This window comes from Myotis brandtii, unplaced genomic scaffold (assembly GCF_000412655.1).
Source record: "Myotis brandtii unplaced genomic scaffold, ASM41265v1 scaffold986, whole genome shotgun sequence".
NCBI classification, from domain to species: Eukaryota; Metazoa; Chordata; class Mammalia; order Chiroptera; family Vespertilionidae; genus Myotis; species Myotis brandtii.
In genome coordinates this window covers 81,262-105,737 of record NW_005372102.1, presented here as the reverse complement: position 1 = coordinate 105,737, position 24,476 = coordinate 81,262, and the positions used below count along the sequence as shown (strand labels likewise).

The window sequence follows — 24,476 nt, the reverse complement described above, 5'->3', positions numbered from 1 at the left end:
CTGTTTGTGACCCTGGGCGGGTGGGACCCCTGTGTGCGGCCCTGGGCGGCGGGGCTTGGTGGCGCAATCGGCCCGAGGAAGCCCTATTCTTGCAGGAATCTTCCTGCAACAGACCTCTAGTAAAAGCATAATATGCAAATTGACCGAATGGCCGAACAGCAGAATGACCATCCGGACCATCCAGACGACCACGCTATGACACCCACTGGCTCCAGGCCAGCCAAGGCGGGTGTAATGCGATTCGTCAGGGGCCCGCCATTGCCCCATGATCACCCCGCAGAGGGAGGCCCAAGACATCAGCTGGCAGGGCGATCAATCTGGGGGGGCTCCATGATTGCCCCAAAGTAGGAGGCCCAGGCTACCTGGCTGGCAGCACTGTGGCAGGTAGCCTGGGCCTCCCTCTGTGGGGGTGATCCATTGCAGAGCCCTGGCCAGATGGGCAGGACCTACCTCTTCAGGGCAATTGATCGCGGGGCTCCCAGACTGTGAGAGGGCGCAGGCCGGGCTGAGGGGATGACCCCCCTCTCCCTCCGCCACACCAGTGCGCAAATTTCGTGCACCGGGCCTCTAGTTCAATATAAAGAAAAACCACAGCCCTGACCGGGTGGCTCGCCCCACATACCAGAGGGTTTGGTTTCTGGTCAGGGCACATACCCAGGTTGTGGTCCCTGATTGGGGTGTGTGAGGGAGCAACCAACTGATGTTTCCTTCTCCTTCTCTTTCTCTCCCCCTTCCTCTCTCTAAAATCAATTTAAAAAGAAAAAGAAAACACATCAGTTATTTAAAAAAGAAAAATCACAAAAAGTTCATCTGAGTCCTTGAGGAGCTCATGTCTGAAGAAAACACGGTGATTTTTCTTTCTGAAACGAGCCCTCATGACCGCCACGAGGAGCAGCACAGAGAGCAGGCCGGCGCTGTCTCCGTTTCCCTTTAAGGGTCATGGACCAGATCCTAGTCTCTGTGCAGAAACAGGGTCAAATGGGAGGAGAGAGCGTGAAGTGTCTGAAATTGGGAGGGTAAGAATAAGAGGCAACCTTTAAAGAAAAATGAATGTTGCCAACAGGCACGAGCAAAAAATCTTTTACTTATGGAGACTTTTAAACTTTAAAACTTCTATTTCTCCCTAGAGGAAAGAAAAGTCTTTCACCAGATACAAGAAAAGTGAGCGTATTTCGTAGCAACCTTGTACTTATTCTGTGGCCGAAAGTATTTAGACGGGATTGAGTCTCTCTAGGTGGGCAGCACCGAACAGGTGCACGGGACTGCTCCCCCCTCGCCCTCCTGGGCCTGCAGGGGCTAAAAATAGAACTTCACCCCACTGACTTCACACAAAATGACTCAGCACAAGTTTTACCGACATCCTAAGCAAGAAACACGGGCGTTCCACAGCTTGAGCAGTTTAAGCAGCAAGATTACATGAAAACAGTTAATTGTAAACGATAATTAATTCTATCCACATCAGTTCACCACTTTCACTAGGGAGACAGGACGGAGGGAGACTGGGAAATGGGCCAAAAGAGAATTATTCTTTCCTTAAAAACACTCTTACAGACCATGGCAGCGACTAGTCATAAACACCGCTCCTCCTACACAATGCCACTGGAAAGACTGCTTACCATAATGTTCAAGGTGGGATGAGCTGGCCGTTTTATTCCACTTCCTCCAGATCATGAACCTAACCCCAGCGTCAGCTGACATGCGCTGCTGCACGCTGCTCTGCACACAAGCCTATGTCACTATGTTTCTGAAGCCAGTGCCAGTCCCAGGGCAGAGCTCCGAGCCTCAGGCGTCGCCTCTGCCTCTGCCTTCAGCACCAAGGCTGCTGACTGTTTAACAGTCTGCACGCTACAACTGTCACACAACCTGGGACTAGATATTCTCTCTCTTTCTTTGTCTCCTCCACACACCTGTGATTTAGTTGTCCTGGATAGTAATACAACATAGAAGTATACAGACTTGCTCTCATTATATAATGGCCAAGAAACAAGGAACTTACTGCTTAGCTCTGTGCCTAAAAGCAAGCTCTAGCCCTAGCTGGTTTGGCTCACTGGATAGAACATCGGCCTGCAGACTGAAGGGTCCTGGGTTCGATTCCAGTCAAGGGCACAGGCCCGGGTTGCGGGCTCGATCCCCAGTGAGGCATGTGCAGGAAACAGCCAATCAATGATTCTCTCTCATCATTGATATTTCTATCTCTCTCCCCTCTCCCTACCTCTCTGAAATCAATGAAAATATATTTAAAAATAGAAAAAGCAAGCTTGACCCACCGGCGTCTGCTTCCTGTCCTTGATCATCGCAGCATCCTACGTGCGCGCATGCTAATCATTCGACGCCTGGGCTATCGGAATAGCAAGTGAGAAGCAAAAAGGGCATCGTCCCCTCCCTCCTGGCAGGTGCTCCAAATTGTTAATTTGGAGCTGTTAATGAGAAATTTTATTTGCTTTCCCAATTATAATATAAACTATTATATAATCTTAAAAATTACATTTTAATAGTATACCACATCCACAGGGCATTCAAGAATGAGAGAGAGACATCAGAGGAATGGCGGCGTGAGAGAGCCCTTGGCCTCTCCCACTGAAATGTCAACCAGTTAATCAACTATAATTCAACAAAGAAATCCCTGCCCAGCACAGATGCACACCTGAGAGACCCAAGCACTGAAACATCAAGGTGGGCAACTGGGAATAAACCAGGAGAGGAAAAGGGAGGGACGCGCAGACACAGCCCTGCAGCCCGGAGCTCGCGGCGGGAGGAACAGAGCGCGGCACGGGGCAGCCCAGCGGGGCGAGCTGCAAGGGAGCGAACAGTGTCTGGGTCAGAGACGCTGGCAGAGCACAGGGTTCTGCCGTGTGGCTCTCCACTGTCAGGCAAGGCGCAGTGTTTCAAACAAAAGCAGACCGCAGAGCCTGCCACTGCTTGAACTCCCACACCTCGCCTCCTGCTGCCCGTGCAGTTGGGTGCAGGAGCCTATTATCTGTAAACCAGGAGCTGTTGCAGTTTCCCTCTGTGACTGATGCCCAGGAGGGGTGCTTGGGGCACCATGGAGGTCAGGGGTCGCCATTACAGTGAAAGTAAAGCAAACCCCACGAAGCAGAGTGTCTTAGGAAGCTGTGGAGGTTAAGACTAGGTACAGCGGTTCTCAACCTGTGGGTCGCGACCCCTTTGGGGGTCAAACGACCCGTTCACAGGGGTCGCCTAAGACCATCCTGCATATCAGATATTTACATTACGATTCATAACAGTAGCAACATTACAGTTATGAAGTAGCAATGAAAATAATTTTATGGCTGGGGGTCACCACAACATGAGGAACTGTATTAAAGGGTCGCGGCGTTAGGAAGGTTGAGAACCACTGGACTAGGAGGTCACAGAGTGAAAAACCTTGCGATTCAGCACCATCTACTGGAACGCAGTAGGAAGACCTCTTCATTAATATAGACAGACATAAACGCAAAGACCTAACTAAGCAAAGAAGAACCAAATACCATGAATAACCACAGTAACAAGGATGATCAGAAAGAAAATGAAAACTCCCCAGAAAGCAAGCTGGAACACATGGAAATGTGTGATATAAATGACAGAGATTTCAAGATGGCAGTTCTGAGAATAATCAACAAGATGCAAGAAAATAGACAGGCAATTCAATGCACTCAGAGAGCATATCAGTGAACAAAACGAGTACTTTACTGAAGAGATTAAAACTTAAAAGGAACCAATCAGAAATCTCAGAAATGAAGCATGCAATTAAAGACATTAAGAGTGAACTACTGAGATAGAAAACAGAGCCAACTAGATGGAGGAAAGAATTAGTGATGTTGAAGGCAGGAATCTAGAAATGACACAGAGGGAAGGAGAGAGACCTGGACATAAAGAAAAATGAAAGAGCTCTACAAGAACTATCTGACTCCATCAGAAAAAGCAACATTACAATTATAGGAATTCTGCAGGAGGAAGAGAGGGAGCATGGAACGGAGAGTCTATTCAAACAATAGTGCGTGAGAACTTCCCAAACCTATGGAAAGAATTAAACCCTCAAATCCAAGAAGCAAACAGAACACCTAGTTACCTCAATCCAAAGAGGCCCTCTCCAAGACACTTGGTATTAAAGCTGGTTTGGCTCAGTGGATAGAGTGTCAGCCTGCAGACTGAAGGGTCCCAGGTTTGATTCTGGTCAAGGGCACATGCCTGGGCTCAATCCCCAGTGGGGGGGGGGGCGGGCAGGAGGCAGCCAATCAATGATTCTCTCATCATTGATGTTTCTCTCTCTCCCCCTCCCCCTCCCTCCCTCTCCCTTCCTCTCTGAAATCAATTAAAAAAAAAATACCACAAAGTAAAATACTGAGGCATTGGTGCGTGAACAGATAAATCATTCAATGAAACAATATAAAGTACAGGGAAAAAAAAGAATATTGAAAGCCTAGAGTAACTTAAGAAATAAAATAAATTATACCCATTTTTAGTGAGAACTCGCTGAAGGTGGAAAAAATGCTAACATTCTACCACTTGAGAACTGCTTTTTCTAACTTTCCATTTACTTTTGCATTATAAAGGTAATTTTACACTACCTCAATGGTAAAGTAAAATAATTTTCTAAGTAATTGTGATCTCAGAGATTGCATCATACAGTGTGTAATAAAACAAGAATAGTACTAATTTAAACAAATGACTACATTCTAAAATTATTTTGTTATTTCAGAATGTTGAAGGAAAAGAGAAGTATTTTATATGAAATGTTAAAAGATTAAGAAAATAATCATAACATTTTCTAATATACAAACAAAAATTTATAAATCAGAAGCAAATACAGTTTTTAAAATGTTAGATAACTGTTATTCTACTTCTAGAAATATATACAAAAGAAGTGATATAGCCCTGGCTGGGTGGCTCAATTGGTTAGAGCAGTGGTTGGCAAACTGCAGCTCGAGAGCCACATGCGGCTCTTTGGCCCTTTGAGTGGGGCTCTTCCACAAAATATCGACTTCTGTGCATGAGCCACAAAGTTTCAATCGCACTGTATGTGCGCGCCCACATATGGTATTTTGTGGAAGAGCCACACTCAAGGGGCCAAAGAGCCGCATGTGGCTCGCGAGCCGCAGTTTGCCGACCATTGGGTTAGAGCATCATCCCGTGCACTAAAACACTGCCAGTTGATCCCTAGTCAGGGCGCATATGGGAGGCAACTGATCAATGTTTCTTTCTCACATAGATGTTTCTCTCTCTCTTAAAAGCAATAAAAACATATCCTCGCCCTAGCTGGTTTGGCTCAGTGGACAGAGCGTCAGCCTGTGGACTGAAGGGTCCTAGGTTCGATTCCAGTCAAGGGCACATGCCTGGGTTGTGGGCTCCATCCCCAGTGGGGGGCGAGCAGGAGGCAGCCAATCAATGATTCTCTCTCATCATTGATGTTTCTATCTCTCCTCTTCCGTCCTCTCTGAAATCAATAAAAGTATATTAAAAAAACAACATATCCTGAGCCAGCCAGTGTGAATCAGTGGTTGAGCACTGACCTATGAACCAAGAGGTCACTGGTTCAAATCCCAGTCAGGGCACATGCCCAGGATGTTGGCTTGATCCCCAGCAGGGGGCGTGCAGGAGGCAACTGATTAAAGATGTTTCTTAAAGATGTTTCTATCTATCCCTTTCCCCTCCTCTCTCTAAAAATCAGTAATATTTTTAAAAATATATGTATATATCCTTGGGTAAAGATTTTTTTAAAAAAGAAATAATATAAACCAAGGAAAAAGTCACACATGAAAATATCCTGGAGAGCATAACAAAAAATAAAATCAAGAGTAAGATAAATATCCAGCAATAAGAAGTATATTATATTGTTGTTGGAATATTATTTCATGAAATATAACTTAGCCACTAAAAAGAATAAAGATAAATATTAACAAGATGTTCTATATGTTAAATGGAGAAAAGGATGTAACATTTTTGTGTATACTCTAATTACAATGATACATATAAAAGAACACATTATATAAATACCATAAAGAAAAATATAATAATGTTTATGTTACAGTGGTAAGATAACGAGTAGATAATTTTTCTAAGGTTTGTGAGTGAAGATGTTATACTTGTAAACTTTAAACACCCCTTTTCTCTTCTTAGGTATCAGAAATAAAATACAAACTGACTTCATCAGATGCAGATCGAAGACACTGGACAGCAGCCTGTTTTTTCATCTCTTCCAGAGTTAGATCTGAGCACTTCTTCTTACTCTTTCCCCATTTCTTGTAAGCTCCTTTTTCCCAGCCCAGGAAGATGTCATTCTCCTAAAGTAAGATTGGACAAGTTTCAATGACCAAGTGTAAATAACAAGTTCCATACACTCTTTCGCACATACATCCCCCTACTAAACATATTAACTCATAAACTGGTACACACTAACCAAGTGACCACAGAACACTATCAATCAGAACACTTCAGGATGATCCATTGGTTTGGTATCTACTCCTGAGATTACTGATTATGATTTATTATTTATGATCTTACTAAATCTGACCCACATATTTATAGCAAATGCTAATCAACAACTCAGACATCCTATATAATAAAAGGCTAATATGCAAATTGTCCCCTCGACTAGGAGTTCAACCAGGGGGTGAGGCCAGCTTGCCAACCGCCCACAGCCCCTCCCCCCAGCCGGCCTCACCCCCGATTGGCCCCCTCACCCCAATAGGGGCAGGCCGGCCGGATCCCACCCATGCACGAACTCATGCACCGGGCCTCTAGTTTGTATATAAATTCAAGTATTACTTACATTTTAGTATGAGTCCAAAACTATATACACAATTCAGTGTCCTCTCTTCTATACTTCCCACGCTTCAATAGTGAGTGCTCAGGATTTAACAGTTAAATAATTAAATCCCTATCTCTATATCTTGTAGTCTAAAAAAAACCAAACAGAGCCCTGGCAGGTGTACCCAGTGATTAGAGCATCGCCTGAGGACTGAAGGGTCTCAGATTTGATTCCTGGTCAAAGCATGTGCTTGAGTTGTGGGTCCAATCCCTGGCCAGGTTGTGTGCAGGAGGCAACTATTTGAAGTATCTTTCTCATATTGATGTTCTTTTCTCTCTCCCCCTCCCTCCCTCCTTCACTCTCTCTAAAAATCAATGGGAAAAAATATATCCTCGATTGAGGATTAACAACAACAAAAAAGATACAAAATATTTTGTTAGTATTTGAAGTATATTTTCCCCTCTATTTTTATGCCCATTATAAGAATCTGAAGGAAATCTGAAAAGTAGGAAGAAAGCAGGCAAATCACCCATGACCTACCGCCAGTGAACACTACAACAATCTGGTCTGCTTCATCTGGTCTTTTTCTTATGCTTTAAAACACATAGTTGAATTCACACTACTTGTATAATTTTGCATTTGATTTAACTTATTATAGTGTGAACATTACCCCCATGTTACTACGAATTCTTTGGGGCTACATAATATTCCAAGATATTAGGTTTACTTAGCTATTTCCTTAGACTGGGACTGTCAAAATTTAATATTATCGATTTGCTTTGTTTTGTCTTTTGTTGTTGATGTTGTGTTGTTAATCCTCACCTGAGGATATTTTTCCACATATTTTTAGAGAGAGTGTAAGGGGTAAGGGAGGGAGTGGAGGAGGGAAGAAGAGAGGGGGCAGAGGGAGGGAGAGGCAAAGAGGTGAGGGAACAGACATCAATGTGAAAGAGACACACAGATTGGCTGCCTCCCCCGTGCGCCCAACCAGGGCTGTGGATCGAACTGGCAACCCAGGTACGTGCCCTTGACCAGGATTCAAACTCTCCACCCTCTGGTTCTCAGGCCAATGCTCTAATCACTTAGCAACAGCAGCCAGGGCTGTTCTGTCTTTTAAAAGCCTTTACTTGATAAATTATGAGTAAAACCAGTGGAGAGACAAAGGAAAATAAGATTAGAGAGACAATGTCAAAATTAAGAAAATTATCTAGAAGAGTACTTGACCTCCAGTGGGCCCTGAGGAAATAGATATACATGAATGAGATGGAATAAAGGAAAAGCATAAGAATAATTCATTCAAAAGATCTTTAAGATCAAATAATACGCCATCAACTGTCTAAACCAGTTTGTACTTGAAACAATACAATCTACTTTTATGCCACCAGATAAGAGTGCAAGAAGGTCCCTCCTCCCTCCACACTCACCAGAATTAGCATCCTTTTACTTAATTTCTTAGGCATGTTTGCAGATTTAATGACCTGAAAAACACCTTTTCTGGCTGAGTGGTGTCTATTCCATTTTCCAAGGGAAAATGTGTGTGATGGCCAAGGAAGAACTATCAGTATGTTTCCACTATCTGAGTGTTTGGCGGGGCTACACCTGAAACCTGCGATTCTTATCAATGATATCTTCTGGAGATAGGGCTTGGCCTTAGACAGGCACAGAGTACTGAACGTAACAATGGAGATTCAACGCTTCTGAAGGCAAGGGAACTATTAGTTTTCTCTGTTGTTCACAGTACATAAAACATGGTGGGAAAGTTATTTGTGTAATTATTCAAAGCAGGACTCCTTTCTGTTTGAGCTCTGAGATTGGCTTTCTCTTTACTGAGCCTTATAACCATACTAGAGGCTCGATGCATGAAATTCGTGCAAGAGTAGGCCTTCCTTGCCCCGGCTGCCGGCTTCCCTCCAGCACCCAGGACCTGGGCTTCCCTCATAGCCCCAGCTTTGTCAGGTCTAGTTAGCATATTATGCTTTTATTATTATAGATTTCTCTACAGAAGCTATATTATAGTCCAGCAGAGGTAGCACACATTCAAAGGTCCTAATAGTTTTTAAAAAAAATATTTTTATTGATTTCAGGAGGAAGAGGGAGAGAGAGAGAAACATCAGTGATGAGAGAGAATCACTGATAGGCATGAGGCTACCACCTGCACACTCCCCTGCACACCCCCCACTGGGGATGGAGCCTGGCTGGGCTCCTAATAAAGTTTCATTACACAGACAGAGAGACTTTCAAAATTCACATGGACATGCAGTCAGTTCTTCTGGAGGGCAGCCTGACAATACAGACCAAACATCTTAAACATGTATGTATTTTTAAAAAATCTTTATTGCTGAGAGTATTACAGATGTTCCCCTTCCCCCTCCCTATTACTCCTCTACACCCGGTTCCCGCCCAATCCCAAACCTTCCCCACCCTATTGTCTGTGTCCATAGGTAATGCATATATGCATGTAAGATCTTTGGTTAGTCTTTTCCAACCCCTCCACCCCGCTTCCCTCTGAGATTTGTTAGTCTGTTCCATGTTTCCATGCCTCTGATTCTATTTTATTATTCAGTTTATTTTGTTCATTAGATTTTTTGTTAGTTTTTGATTTTCAGATTCAATTGTTGATAGATATGTTTACTGCAACTTTATTGTTCATATATTTTAATCTATTTTTTTCTCCTCCTTCTCCATCTCCTTCTTCTTCTTCTTCTTAAAGAGTACCCATCAACATTTCATGTAATACTGGTTTGGTGGTGATGAACTCCTTTAGCTTTTTCTTGTCTATGAAGCTCTTTATCTGACCCTCAATTCTAAATGATAGCTTTGCTGGGTAGAGTAATCTCGGTTGCAGGTCCTTGCTATTCATCACTGTGAGTATTTCTTGCCACTCCCTTCTGTGGCACCAGGGATTACAGGAATGCACACAAGCCAGTCCCTGCCTGCCAGAGCCCCACGGTCCAGTGTGGAATAAAGACCTGGGAGCAAACAACTATGCATGGTTGCTGCTGTTAGAAAGGTTTGTGGAAAGCACTAAGAAAACAAAAAAGCCACGTTTTTCCTTGGCCTGGTTGGTGAGCAAGGCTCCCTGCAGAGGGAAGGGTCACTGAAGCGGGGTCTTAAAGAGAGAACAGAGTTGGGACTGGAATGAGGGGAGTAACAGGCAGAAGCAATGAGCTGAAGCCAGGGCTAGCGCACATTTTCTCCAAAGGCAAAACAGCAAATACTTTAAACTTCGTAAGTCAAGAGGATAAATCAAGGGGATAATAAGTTACTTTTACCAAAAAGAGAAAGAACATAAAATTTCACATTTATTGATAGAATTCAAAATATAATTCAGTACATTTTTTTGAACACTGGTCTGCTAATGAGAAGAATGGAATTCTTTTTGGGGTAAATAACAGTTGCTTAATCAGGGCTCCAATTTAGTGTTCTCTATCATCAAAATCAATTACAAATGTTCATCTGTTAATGCTCATTTTTTAAATAATAGCTTTATTGACATATACTTCATATACTATCAAATTTACTCTTTTAAGTGTGTGTATTCAGTGGTTTTTAGAATAATTCACAGGGTTGTGCAACAATCACCACTATCTAAGTTTAGAACATTTTCACGGTCCCACAGGAAACCCTGCACCTGCTAGCAGTCACTTCCCATTCCTCTCCTGAGTCGCTGGTAGCTACTAATCTGCTGTCTCTATGGACTGTCTATTCTGGACATGTCATGTCAATGGATCATACAATATATGTCCATTTGTGTCTGGCTTCTTTCACTTAGTGATGTTTTGAAGGCTCATCCATGTTGTGGCCTGTGTCAGTACTTCATTTCCTTTTATGACTGAACTAGAGGCACGGTGCACAAAATTCTTGCACAGGTAGGGTCCCTAGTCCTGGCCGGCAATCAGGGCCAATCTGTGGGGCGATTGGCGGGGCTTATCGGGGGGCCCTGCTAGCACCCGCCTTGGCTGGCCTGGCACCAGCTCCGCCCCCACCCCCACCGCTACCTCCGGTCGCCTCTCTCCGTGGGGCGACTGGTGGGGCCCCCATTGGCACCCGCCTTGGCTGGTCTGGGGGCAGCTCCTGCGTCTGCCCCCTGGTGGTCAGTGCGCGTCATAGTGACCGGTCGTTCCACCGGTCGTTCCACTGTTTGGTCGATTTGCATATTAGGCTTTTATTATATAGAATAATATTCCATTGCATGGATGTAGCACATTTGTTTATCCACTCATCCACTGATGGACATTTGGGTTGTGCCCTCCTCTTGGATATCATGAATAATACTGCATAAATATTCACATACAAGTTTTTGTATGGACATCTACTTTCAATGTATTTCATCTTTGAAAGTATCTTCACACAAATATACTGCCAAATTACTAATATTAGCTCCCAGGCATGAGTTTCACTGAATACAGTATTCTTAGAGGCATTTATAAAATTCTGTTGGGTTCTTCTCTGGATAGTTGCCTTTCAGCATGTCATTATATTGCAGAGGCACCATTCCCACGCGGAAGTCAGGGGATGCATCTCAATGGAAGTCACACAGGTTCTGAGACGCGGAAGCTGCCTTCGCCCTGTGCCAAGGCGGAACATGCGACTGGAATTGCAGTTGGAGCTTGAGCAACACACCGCTGCAGGTCTGTGTGGGAATGCGGGTTCTGCTTCGTTTTAACTTTTTTATCTTTAACTATTGACAGAATAAAAATGTATAATGCCACTTATTTGTGATTCAAACAATGTTGTCTGTTAGAATTACTTTACTACATTATGAATTCTGTATATAAGTGCTATTTTACCTTGTAATTTTAGGTTGGCTTCATTAAGAAACATCAAGTTTATAGCAAAATCTACACAAAAAATAGATATACTTTTCTGCATTCTGCTCTTTCCACTTACTATATTTGAGAGCTCCTTTAGTCTACTTTTTTCTAGCTTCAAGTACTGTGTGAATGTATTATCATTTTATTTAACCAATAACATTGAACTAATAAACAGATCTTAAAAAAAACACAGTAATTTTGAAAAGGGTCCACGTGTTTCTATTTTACTGTGTTCAGTCTCTTGTGCTGTACTCATTAAAACATAAACATACAATTAGACATGTGCCAAATGTTTACCAAGTAAACTCAGTAAAATCAAGTATGACTTTTCAAAGTCACCATCTTAAAGACAGAGCACAATTACTAAGTACCAAAACTTCGAAGATATGGCTGAAGAACTTCTCCACAGGAGAAGCTGTGGTACTCTCAGACACTGCTGTAAGGTAACGTAAGGCTACGGTCTTGATTGACTTCCCTGCTTCTTCTATCAAAAAGGAAACCGGGAACTGGAGGAAGAAAAGGAACACGACATTCTGGAATACAGCTGGTACAGTGACGTCAGTGACGCCTGCTGTCCGCCACTCAGCATCCACCCCCGCCTCCCACACCTTCCTGCCACCAGCGTCCTGAAAACCTAAAACCATGATGTGTTTGAATGGGATTAATGCCACTCCGTCTTCGGGTCCCAACTGGCTTAATACAAATCAGTGTGTTTCATCCCTTTAATTCAAGATTGGCACAGAGAGAGGCATGTGACCAATCAGAAATAAGCAAAAAAATAAATTTAAAAGTTTTATTGCTGGGAATGTAGGGAACACATCCTTCAGATAGTGTGTGTGTGTGTGGGGGGGGGGGGATATGTTGTCCTCATTGTCATTTGCCCTCTATCCCCAGGGAGCTGGCTGCAAAACCCACTGACAGAGGGAGGCAGACAGAGGTGTGGGGCACAAGCCCAGAGGCACCTGAAGCTCAGACTAGAACCAGCTGGGCCAGCCCTACTTCCCTACTTCGGTTCAGTTATGAGACTTCTTTCCCCAGCTTAAGCCAATTCACTCTATCTAGCAACGCTGTCATTTAGAATCAAAGGTCATATAAAGAGCTTCCCAAACAAGAAAAAGCTAAAGGAGTTCATTACCACCAAACCAGTATTACATAAAATGTTGAAGGGTGTTCTTTAAGGAGAGGAAGAGGAAGAGGAAGAAGAAGGGGAAAGAAATAAAAAATATGAAAAAATAAAACGGCAATAAATACATACCTATGAACAAATGAATCTAAAAACCAAAATAGCCCTAACCGGTTTGGCTCAGTGGATAGAGCGTCGGCCTGCGGACTGAAAGGTCCCAGGTTCGATTCCGGTCAAAAAGAAATACTGTATGATTTTACTTATATGTGGAATCTAAAGAACAAAATAAACAAATAAACAAAACAGATACAGACTCATAGATACAGAGAGCAGACTGATGGTTGCCACATGGGAGGGGAGTTGGGGGCTGGGTGGGAAATGTGGCGGACGGGATTAAGAAGTACAGATTGGCAGTTACAGAATAGTCATGGGAGTGTAAAGCACAGCATAGGAATACAGTCAATAATATTGTAATAACCATGTATGGTGTCAGATGGGCACTAGATTTATTGAAATGATCAGTTAGTACGTTACTAGTATATAATGGCTAATCACTGGGGTGTACACCTGAAAATAATATAATATTGTATGTCAAGTGTAATTGAAAAAGAATTTTAAAAAGAAGACACTATAAATAGTGAAAAGGAAATCCACAAAATGGGAGAAAGTATCTGCATATTATATCTGATAATGGGTTAATATCCAGAATATACAGAGAACTCCTAAATCTCAACAACAGAAAAACAGCAACCAGATTTTAAAAATGGGCGAAGACTTAAAAAGACAGTTTTCCAAAGAAAATATACAAAGGCCAATAAACACACGAAAAGATGCTCAATATCACTAATCATTAGGAAAAACAAAAATCAAAACTATAAAGAGACACCACTTCACACCAATCAGAACAAGTGCTGGCAAGGACATGAAGGAATGGGAACCCCATGCACCGTCGGTGGAAATACACGTGGAGCAATGCTGGCAGTTCCTCAAAAAATCAGAAGTAGAACTGCCATATAATCTAGCGGTTCCACTACCGGGTATATACCCCCAAAACTGAAAACAGGGTCTCGGAATTTGTACACCAAGCATGTCTAACTGAAAGGCTAACAAGGCCAAATAAACAAGTTTTAAGTGTATGTGGGCTGCAAAAAAACAAAAGCTTCAATTTTCATAGAAACATAGGTTTATTTTGATAGAGACATGCTGAATTCAAAGGGCTGAAATAAATGAGTAATCATTAACATAAAATAATAGGACATTTAATAAAAATTAATATTTTTATTGAACATTAACTTACCAGACACTGAATAACTGCACAAATTAATAAGCCTAACACAAATAAACCTATTTTTCTTGTTCTCCGAAAGTGAAATATTTACTGTTGTGCACACCAAACAAGTCAGTACAAGACTAATGACGTGGCCATCACTGCTAAAATATTCGCTGCTGGTATTAGTGGAGAGAAATGGTGCGCCTGCGTATAAGGCACGTAAGGGAAATGAAGGCAACACGATTATAGTCATCAGTCATTAGCGAACGGTGTAGTTCACTATTAATAATTATGTATAACAGGATATTGTAAAAGTTAAGTTATGAAATTTTTATTAAAATATTTCTTACATACCGTTATATTGGCTGGGCCGCAAAAATATTTGTTGTGGGCCACATGCGGCCCACGCTGCGAGTTTGACATGCCTGTTGCACACTATGTTCGCAGCAGCATTATTTACAAAAGAATAGCTAAAGCAGAGAAGAAACCCCAATGTCCACCGATGGATGGATAGATAAGCAAAATGTGGCATATCCATACAATGGAATGAAATTCAGCTTAAAAAGGAAAGAAATTCTGACACATGGATGAACCCGACCACTCAGTGAAATAAGCCAGCCACAAAGACAAATACTGTCTGATTCCACTGATATGAGGAACAGAGAGTGGTCAAAATCATAAAGACAGGAAGCATAATAGTGATGGCCAGGAGCAAGGGAAGAAAACAATAGGAAATCTGTTAATGGGGACAGTTTTTTCTATTTACAAGATGAAAAAGAGTTATGGGGATGGGTGGTGGTGATGGTTTCACAACATTTATGAATGTATTTAATACCACTACACTGCACATTTAAAAATGGTTAAGATGGCCCGGCCGGTGTTGCTCAGTGGTTAAGCACTGACCTATGAACCAGGTCATGGTTCGATGCCTGACCAGGGCACATACCTGGGTTGTGGGCTCCCCAGTGTGGGGCGTGCAGGAGGCAGCCAATCCATGATTCTCTCTCATCATTGATGTTTCTATCTCTCTCTCCCTCTCACTTCTCTGAAATCAATAAAAATGTATTTATAAAAATAACTGGTGGATAATCCATCAAAGAAAAAATGAGTAAGTTTTAACGTCATTAAAATACAAACTGCTCTTTGAACAACAATGTCAAGTGGATTAGAAGAAAAGCCACAGGCTGGGGAAAAACATTTGCAAAAGGCACATCTGATAAAAGACCGTTATCCAAAATATACAAAAAAACTCTTAAACACTCAGAATAAGAAAACAACCTACACTGACCTCAGCAGACACGTCAGCAAAGCAGATTCAGAGACGACCTGAGCTGGGAAGACTGCACCGCATGTCAGCAGGGAACTGCTCATGAGGACAGTGCAACACCACTGCACACCTCCCAGAATGGCCGGAATCAGGACACTGACAGCACCAGGCGCCGAGGGCGCGGGGCAGCAGGAGGGCTCTCCGCATGGCAGTTGGGGCTTGCAGCAGGGCGTGGAGCAGGGCAGCTTGAGGAGAAGGCGACGGAGAAGGCCGCTTCCCATGGGCACCGCTGCGAGCGAAGGCCCCAGATCAAGCGGCCACCGAACCAGCCTTACCCCTTGAAACTACAGGTTTTTACACCAATAAATGCGCCAGAAGTTACTAACAGTGTGACCCCGGGCAGGTGACTTAGCCACTATCCACCTAGCAACTGGGGATGATGGTGAGGGCTGACTGCGTCCCTGCGCACGGGAATGAGCGCACACACGGTCATTTTACGATTCCCCTTTTCAGCCGGACCGGACCGAGCCACGGGGTCTGTCATAATCACAGGCTCCTGTGCGTGAAGCCTTCCCGAGGCGGAGAACACTGCCATAAAAGACTAAAGAAATATTTTAATAAACTCTCGATGGTGGTCTGAGTCAGGGAAAAAGGAAAACTAAGGCTCTGGGTCACAAGGAGGGTGAGAGGAGCCCTCTTCCTCTCGGGCCGGGGCACCCTCAGCCCAGCACAGCCTCCCACAGGGAGCGAACATCCACCCTCAGGGTCTCACTAGCTTCCCTGTTAGCCCTCCTAATAAAGAACCAATATGCTAATTAGACCGCAGGGCGGAACGGCCTTCTGGAAGGCCCAGGAGTGGGGGGCGGGGCCACGAGGCAGCGGGCTGCGAGGGCCAAGCCCCTGGCACAAATTGTGTGCATCGGCCTCTAGTGTTTAAGCGAGACGACACAATGTTTGTAAACAAGGGAACACAGGTGTGTTTGAGGAGCACAGGGCCAGGCTCTGGCCAGTCCCCGAGACGCAGCTGCCGGTCATTCACGTGTGCTCTGTGGGGCTCCACTCGGATTCACCTGTGAGCTCAACGACACAGGGCTTCCTGCCTCTACCACCACGTGCTCCCCAACGTGAAAGCGCTCGTAGGGCCTCCACCAACAATTATTTGTTCTATATGAGAACAAACAAGAACAAAACTCTCTGGTATAAAAGTGGGCACGTCATGTGGGGGCGGGGAAGCACCTGCCTTCATGGGGCAGAGGTCCCAGTACGTGAGCAGCGGCGGGGGGGGGCCACACGCTGGCGGTCCCTATGCGATGGCACCTGGTTTAAAAAGATGAAGGCCTAGCAGGAGAGCGCCATCCACGTCATGTGGCGGGAGAGCTGTTAGAAAACCCACCGTTCTGCAACCACAAAGCAACCACTGAGGGAGGTGGGATCCCCAATGGAGGGTGAGGCTCAGTCTCTCCGCATGGCCGCCTGCAGTCCCCAGGCCGCTGGGGGAGGCGGGCCTGCCAAGGAGGGGAGCGGCTCCAGCCTCAGCAACGCTCCTGCATGAGCGGTAAGTTGACCGCAAACAGGGACCCAGAGTAAGGGGGACTCCACAAAATGTCAGTCACCAGCGACAAAGGGAGGAGGAGGAACCGCTCAGGTTAGAGGAGGTTTAGGAGAGGGGCCCCTGGGGTCATGTTCGTCTCACACTGGATCCTAGATGAGGGGAAATGACAACGAAGGACACGGTTGGTGTCAGAATAAACAAGTCATCTTTTCTGCCCAAGAAGGGAGTGCAGGCAGCCGCCACGCTGGCTCACGTGACTTCGCAGACATCATTTGGTTCCAGTGACTTGGCAGCTCCCCCGGGGGCTGCCATTTAGAAAAGGCAAAGGTCCACCCCTCCCTTTACATTAGCCAATCACGCAAGACTGGGAGCCTAAGCTCCAATGAAGAGTGAGGGACAGATCACTGCCCAGGAACAAAGCGTGCGGCTCAGTGTGCTGCTGCCGCTCTGCTGGTGCGCACCTGCTGCAGGAGTAACGGTGTTGCCTTGCTGTCTGGCTCCCGAGAATGCTTTGTGCTCTACCAGGACCCCTGGTTTGGGGGGCTCGCCTTATTTCTAACATTATTTCTAACATTGGGACAACTGATGAAAACTGAACATTGACGGTATATTAGATAACCATGTGGTGATGTTGATTTTCTTGTATTTTATCATTGTACTAAGGCTAAGAGAAAGTCCAATTGTAAGGAAAATATGCTTATTTAGGATAAGTGGGCATCAAGGAAAGGAGAGAAAGACAGCAAAAGCGGAAAACGTTAGCTGACTGAGTGAAGACTACATCAGAGTCCTTTGTGCTGGTCTTGCTATTCTCCCAATGTTTGAAATTATTTCTCCCAAGTTTAATTTTTTTAAAAAAAGAACATGTGATTTATGCCCATAAGACTCTTATCTCCTGGGAAAGACAATACATGTAATAACTATAATGAAGAGCTCTGCAGTAGAAATATGACCAAGTTTGAAAGATGACATTGTTTTCATTAGGAGTTATCAGAAAAGGGTTCATAAAGGTGACTTGGGCCTTACAGAATGCATTTAACAGTGGTTCTCAACCTTCCTAATGCTGCGACCCTTTAATACAGTTCCTCATTGTTGTGGTGACCCCCAACCATAAAATTATTTTCGTTGCTACTTCATAACTGTAATTTGGCTACTGATATGAATCGTAATGTAAATATCTGAAATGCTATATGTTTTCCGATGGTTGCGACCCACAGGTTGAGAACCGCTGCATTAGAGAGTAGTTAATATTTCATTTTAAAAATGATAGCTAGTGAATTCCTGATTATCTGAGAATACATTTACTGGAGGATGGCAATCATGACCAAAAGAAAAAAGGAAAAGAAGAAAAAAGAATGTGTGGAAGTAAAGCTACTGTGACACAGCAGAAGGCGGTTGTTCTCTAGAATTACAGTCATCAGCCGACGCCACTGGACTTGCAGCCCTGCTCAGAGGTTTGCCTTAGTTACTCAGCCCCCACCAGCCGGTCAGCCTCGCTTCCTACCTAACCATCCTGGGCGGCTGAGACCAAAGTCATGTTCAAAGTCTGTTTCTCAGAACCCAGGAGCTCTTTGAGGGTTTAACTAAGATGGGAAAAACAATAGATTAACAGGGCAGGTGAGGCCAGTAGTTGAAGTAATGGCCTTAAAATCGGCCATTTTCAAGTTCAGGTTCAACTAATTCAAGAACTGGGTGTGTGGGTGGGGGAAGATGTGATGAAAGGAGCACCCAAAAGTGGAGTCATCTGCCTGGCCGGTGTGTCTCAGTGCCTGAGCGTCAACCCTGAACCCAATTGAGGCACATGTCCAGGTTGCGGCTCAATCCCCAGTAGGGGCATGCAGGAGGCAGCCAACTGATGTTTCTATCTCTCTATCCCTCTCCCTCTAAAATCAATAAAAACATATTTTAAAACAAAAACAAAATAAACAAAAGTGGAGTCATCTGACCTCCAGCTGAGGGTCTCGGCCCCCGAAGCCTGACCGAGACCAGGAAAGGTGGCACCCTTCCTTGTCCACAATAGTTGGTGAACGTGATTGGTAGCTGGGTCTGAATCACAGGTGAGCTAAGGCCCTTCCCTTCTCATCCTCCTGCTAGAGATTTCCCTTGGCTCCTCGACCTAACTCTCTTTTTGGAGAAACAATGAGCACATCATCCCCTTCAGTCAAGGCAAAGTAATGGAGGTGTTGACTGCCTCTTAGGTCACCTCTAATTAAAACAAGATCATTTGCATTTGATCTTCCCCATCAGCATGGGACCTGGCACTCCCGCCCTGGGCTAAGTTGAAGAGGTGTTTAGGGGTCTTTTACTTCCCTGTGGGTTCCCCTTGTAACTCCAGAATGTCCTATTTCTTAAAGATGAACCAGAACCCTGGAGGGAGGAGCAAACACAGCCGGGCACCAAGAGCAGCGCTGACCTCTGATGCCAAGGCCCCACTAAGAAAACTGGAGGACTCACAGACACATCTCATCAGAGATGTGTTCAACTATAATCTTAATAGTAGGCCTATGTTTTATGCCCTTTTTAATGTCCTATAGCACCTAGTACATAAATACTTTGTGCTAACAAATTTATTGGCTATTTATTAAATATTTTAGACTGATATTAATATACTAGAGGCCCGGTGCATAAAATTCATGTACTGGGAGGGGGGAAGGGGTGTCCCTCAGCCTGGCCTGCGCCCTCTTGCAATCTGGGACCTCTTGGGGGATGTCCACCTGCTGGCTTAGGCCCGATTCCCCTATGTATCGGGCCTAAGCCAGCAGTCAGACATCCCTCTTGCAGTCTGGGACCCCTCATTCCTTACCACCCGCCTGCACGGAGGTGGGAGAGGCTCCCGCCACCGCCGCTGCACTCACCAGCTATAAGCCCAGCTTCTGGCTGAGCAGCGCTCCCCCTGTGGAGCACACTGACCATCAGGGGGCAGATCCTGTGTTGAGTGTCTGCCCCCTGGTGGTCAGTGCACATCATAGCGACCGGTCATTCTGCCATTTGGTTGATTTGCATATTAGGGTTTTATTATATAGGACAATTCCAAGAGTACATGATTTTTGAGTTAAGAGAAATAGCCCCCTCATTTCTGGAAATAAAAATTTTTCCATGTTTATAGATTTAACATTTTACTTTGAAGTATATTTTACATTTACTGGAAAGGTAATGGAAAATTATAGAACCTTGGTATCCTTATATAAAATTTTGACCAAAATAACACATTTCTCATTATCCTATAATAAAAGGGTAATACGCAAATTGTCCCCTTGACCAGAAGTTTGACAGGAGTTCGACTGGAGTTCGACCCGCCAACCATGCACGGCCCCTCCCCCTGGCCGGCCCCACCCCCGGCCAGCCATCCCCCCCTCCCCGATTGGGGGTGGGGCCAGCCGGACCCTACCCGTGCACGAATGTGTGCTCCGGGCCTCTAATTAGGTTATAAGTCAATCCCCTGGAAACTGTTTGACCTAATTCTTCCCAGCCAAGGTGGCAGGCACCAGAACTGGTGTGTCCAGCTGGGAAGGGTGAGGAGCCCAGCAGGGACACAGGCCAAGCAACTGAAACCCCGTGTCTGAGGGACTGAGGCTCTTCTGTGTTAATAACATGGTTTAAAACAACAGAAACTGCCCACCAAACACTGCGTTCTGTGTGACATGTGTACGTAGAAGTCACCCAGAGCCCGTGCCTGCTGGTGGTGACTCCAACTCCCTCTGGGCCGACCACCCTCTCAGGAGCTCCCCCGGGAAACTGAGACTGATGAGTTTTTTCTCAAGAACCTGGATTTGGTTGCTTCCTCACTTTAAGCTCAGCACTTAAGTCAAACAATATGTGGTAACGGCCAATTCGCCAGGTGAAACACAATGACTATGGCAAAGTCATGTGCTTTAGCAAACTAGGCCCGCTGACCTGGGACCACACTTGGATGGATAAGCAGCCGCACACCATTCTTGCAGGTAAAGCGCGGCCCCACACTGTGGAGAGCGAGGCAGAGAACTGAGGCAGTGACTGACATGTCCGGACGAGCTGCAGCCACACGGGAGCAGGCCCTCAGAGGCCGCGGGTCGTCGGACTGCCACCAGTCTGCGACCAGGCAGGTCTGCCCGGACGTGACCCAGTGGTGCTGGGACTAGGCTCCAGGCTGAAGTCCAGGGCCACGCCAGTCACACCCCGCTCCAGAGTATGCGAGCGCCCTTGGAAGAGAAATACCAGGGTGCAAACCGTCATGGATTTCCATACGACACTCAGAGGGGCACGTACCTGTTCCTGCAGGTCGTAGTCATAGCTGTCATGCAGCAGGAGACTGAGGACATACCGCGTGTAGATCATGGCATCGATGCCACATTTCTCCAGCTCCTGTCCCAGCCAGGTCTGCACTGGACCCAAAGCATGCAGCAGAGACATTTCAGAGACAGATACGGGGCCTGGGTAAGAGCCGGAGGAGCTTTCAGGTGGTACACCATCCACAACTGCACAGACAGGGCGCATGAATTCAGGTGGCAGACTTCCTTAGGATGCAAAGCATTTTCCGTGGCTGACGTGCTGTTGGTGTCGGAGGGGTTTCACTCCGGGAGCGGGGAGAGAGGCGGGGCCTGGAGGGTGAGCATTGGTCTTGCTGGCATCAGCATCTAGCCCAGAACTCCCCTCTGCAGGCAGAGCCAGGGCGGCAGCATCCCGGCAGCACACAAGCAGGTGGGCTGCTCTCCTAATTCCCCATGGAGGCCGAATGTGAGTCTGCGGCAGAACCTACAAGAACGAGAGAGAGAAAGGTAGGCGTTACATAGAGATAGAAATGAAGTTACTGATCTTTTGAAAATATCCAAATGAACTGTTCCTCTTTATTGAAATACTTTTGGTATCTTAGAACAGATTTTTTTGTTGCTACAATCTTTGACATTTAAGCTAAACAACATTTTAAACTTTAAAATTTTTAATATCTTTTAAAAGAAAGGAAAACTCAAATTTATATTCTTGTGCTTGTGCTCCATTAGACTCATTCTTATTTTGCTATTTCAAGAACTAGTCAAATTCTGTTCATATGCAATGCTGAAAGAATTCACCTGGTAACAAATCACTAGTCATTTTTAAGTATAACAAAAACCGAGCAGCTGAATAGTAACGTCACTGAAATACTGGTAAAAAGAATTAGTCCTTTAAATTTAAACTTTACCACAAATAACCCATTATTTTGTATGGCTAAAGAATTTGGATTTGCTTGTCACTTATTTCATAAAAACTAAAGTGAGCCTGGCCAGCATCATTTTTATAAAGCGTAATGTCTCTCCGACATGGCACATACAGATTATTTGTGGGAGGTTTTCTCAATTTACTTGTGTGACATCACAGCTAATCAAAGAGAACCAGATAGCAAACATTATAAATATAAAATGTGGGTTAAAACCCACAGGATCAGGCACCTGCCCGCTGGCTTGGCTCAGTGGCTGAGCATCAACCCAGGGATCGGCAGGTCACAGTTCAAGTCCTGATCAGGGCACATGCCTGGATTGCAGGCTCCATCCCGAGAGATTCTCTCATCACTGATGTTTCCATCTCTCTCTCCCTCTCTGAAATCAATAAAAAAATATACATATTTTAAAAAGGATACACGTTAATTTCCCCACCCTAACACTGTTAGTATTTTGGTGTGGGTATTATTGTTTTTTCCTTTGTATAGAACTTAAATTTTATTGTTTCAACATGTAGAATAATAATATTTTACATTCTGCTTTTTTCACCTAACATTGGGTCTTCCCAACGCTGTTCTCCTGGCACTCACATGGCGGCCACCAGTCACGTGGTGCGACGTGATTCAGTGAAAAGTCAGCTCCTCAGGCACACTCGCCACAATCCAAGTGCTCAGCAGCCGGGCTCCATCGTGGCGCAAGGCCATGCTGCGCTGCCCCGTCACCCTCGGCTCCACCGCCGCCCATTCCCACACTCGCCAGCGCTGGCTCTGCCTCTCCAGCAATTGCCTAGCGGGCTGAGCAGAGTTCCCGCCCCTCCTGTGCCTGTGGCTGCTCCACACGCTCCCTTTACTCCCACAGCTGGGATGCTCGCCACCGCTACGCTGAGCTAACCATGTGCCCAAAGGAACTGTTTGGGGAATTGGGAAACATCTACCCTTATGTCTGACAGGCCTCAAATTTCAACAGGTCAAGTTTCATCACAGAGTGTAATCACGGAAGGGTCTATGACGAAGTCAGGCTGTGCAGAACAGCAAGCACAGCTGAAGCTTACTGCAAAGTAAGAAGAAAATTCAGAATAACCAGGACGAGGGCCAGAGGACAAAATATGGAAAAGTTATTTAGTCAAAACAGGGTAGGTTATGCTGCAGAAACAAACCAACCCCAAATCGCAGTAGCTTGCTTAACACAAAGGCCTTTATCCTGCTCATGCTACATCGTCCTGGGTTGGCAGGATGCTCAGTGTGACCACTCAGTGAAATCACCCTGGGAGACAAGATGGCAGCACGGCCCCAACTTTGAACCCTGCCAGCCCAGGAGCCAGAGAACAAGATCTGTCCAAAGCCTGCGCTGGAGCTCTGAAAGCTTCCCCCGGAAGTGAGCCACTCACAGCTCACCAGTCAAGCCAGTCTCCCGGCCGCCCTTCACCCAAGGGGTGGGACATGCACTCTCACCTACGCCCACCTCTGCGGAAAGAAGAGGGAGGACAGAACAGGTGTCAGAGCTCTAACGACTGCTTCCGTGACCGGAAACAACTCTGCAGGTCACGCTGCTGCAACCCGCACCCTGGCCAACTTCGACGGACACGCGAGCACAGGTGAATGAAACACTAATCCACACAAAAGCTGGAGTGATATGTCCAGAAAGGTTTCGAAGGCATGAAAACTGCTAACACATTCAGACCCAAAAGCAGCGGAGTCGCCGCCTGCCTCCCTCCTCTAGGGAGCTTCTCTGACTACCGAGGCCAAGCCGCTCTCCCATCACCCTCTGCTTCCCACGCCCACATTCTCCAACTGCCTCCTGCGTGTGGGCTCCTTCACGATGAGGCTCAAGTTCTTCAGGGCCGCACTGGGACATATTCCATGCACCAGTCAGCAGAAGGCTTAGGCCCTGGCAGGTGATCAAAACTAAGTCAAACTAAATCCTTCCTCATCTAAAGGGGGGGAATAAATTCTGGGCAATAAAACAGTATTTCTAATACTAGCATGTGGGGGGGCGGGGACTCAACTCCTTCCCCCACACACAGGTACTGGAGGCTCTTGTGCCCCAGGCACTGGGCATGTGACCTGCATGACGACCTTGGGGTTTTCCTTCTGTTTGCCATCCTAGGTGGGTGGGCTTCTGTCCTCATCCTTAGGGAACCAACTTGTACTTCTTTCCCCTGAAACCTGCCTTCCCTCTGATCTAGTAAGGTACTCCTGCAGGTCATGCCTTTCATTCGGTATTTTAAATGGTGCTGTCTCACCATACATTTCCCAATGAACTTGCTGAAGTGCTCAGTATGCAAGGGTATGCATTACCTTTTCATAACTCTTCAATTTGGGTGTCCTCAGAATTTTTGCACAAAGAAAAGCCTTTGGCCCTAACCGGTTTGGCTCAGTGGATAGAGCGTCGCCTGCGGACTGAAGGGTCCCCAGGTTCGATTCCGGTCAAGGGCATGTACCTTGGTTGCGGGCACACCCCAGTAGGGGAGTGTGCAGGAGGCAGCTGATTGATGTTTCTCTCTCATCAATGTTTCTAACTCTCTATCCCTCTCC

At 45.5% G+C, this 24,476-nt stretch overlaps 1 protein-coding gene across 3 annotated transcripts in view; it reads right to left on the bottom strand.

The window, feature by feature from the left end:
- Nucleotides 1-21,503, bottom strand: part of KIAA0232 (KIAA0232 ortholog) — a 45,594-nt gene extending 24,091 nt beyond the window's left edge. For all 3 annotated transcript variants that reach the window (XM_005886402.2, XM_005886403.2, XM_005886404.2), the window contains exons 1-2: nt 21,017-21,503; nt 6,144-6,281 (exon numbers count right to left, since the gene is read on the bottom strand). In XM_005886402.2, coding sequence (XP_005886464.1) covers nt 6,144-6,281; nt 21,017-21,244 — 366 coding nt within the window. In that variant the 5' untranslated portion in view covers nt 21,245-21,503. The remainder of the gene's footprint in view (nt 1-6,143; nt 6,282-21,016) is intronic.
- Nucleotides 21,504-24,476: the final 2,973 nt, after the last annotated feature.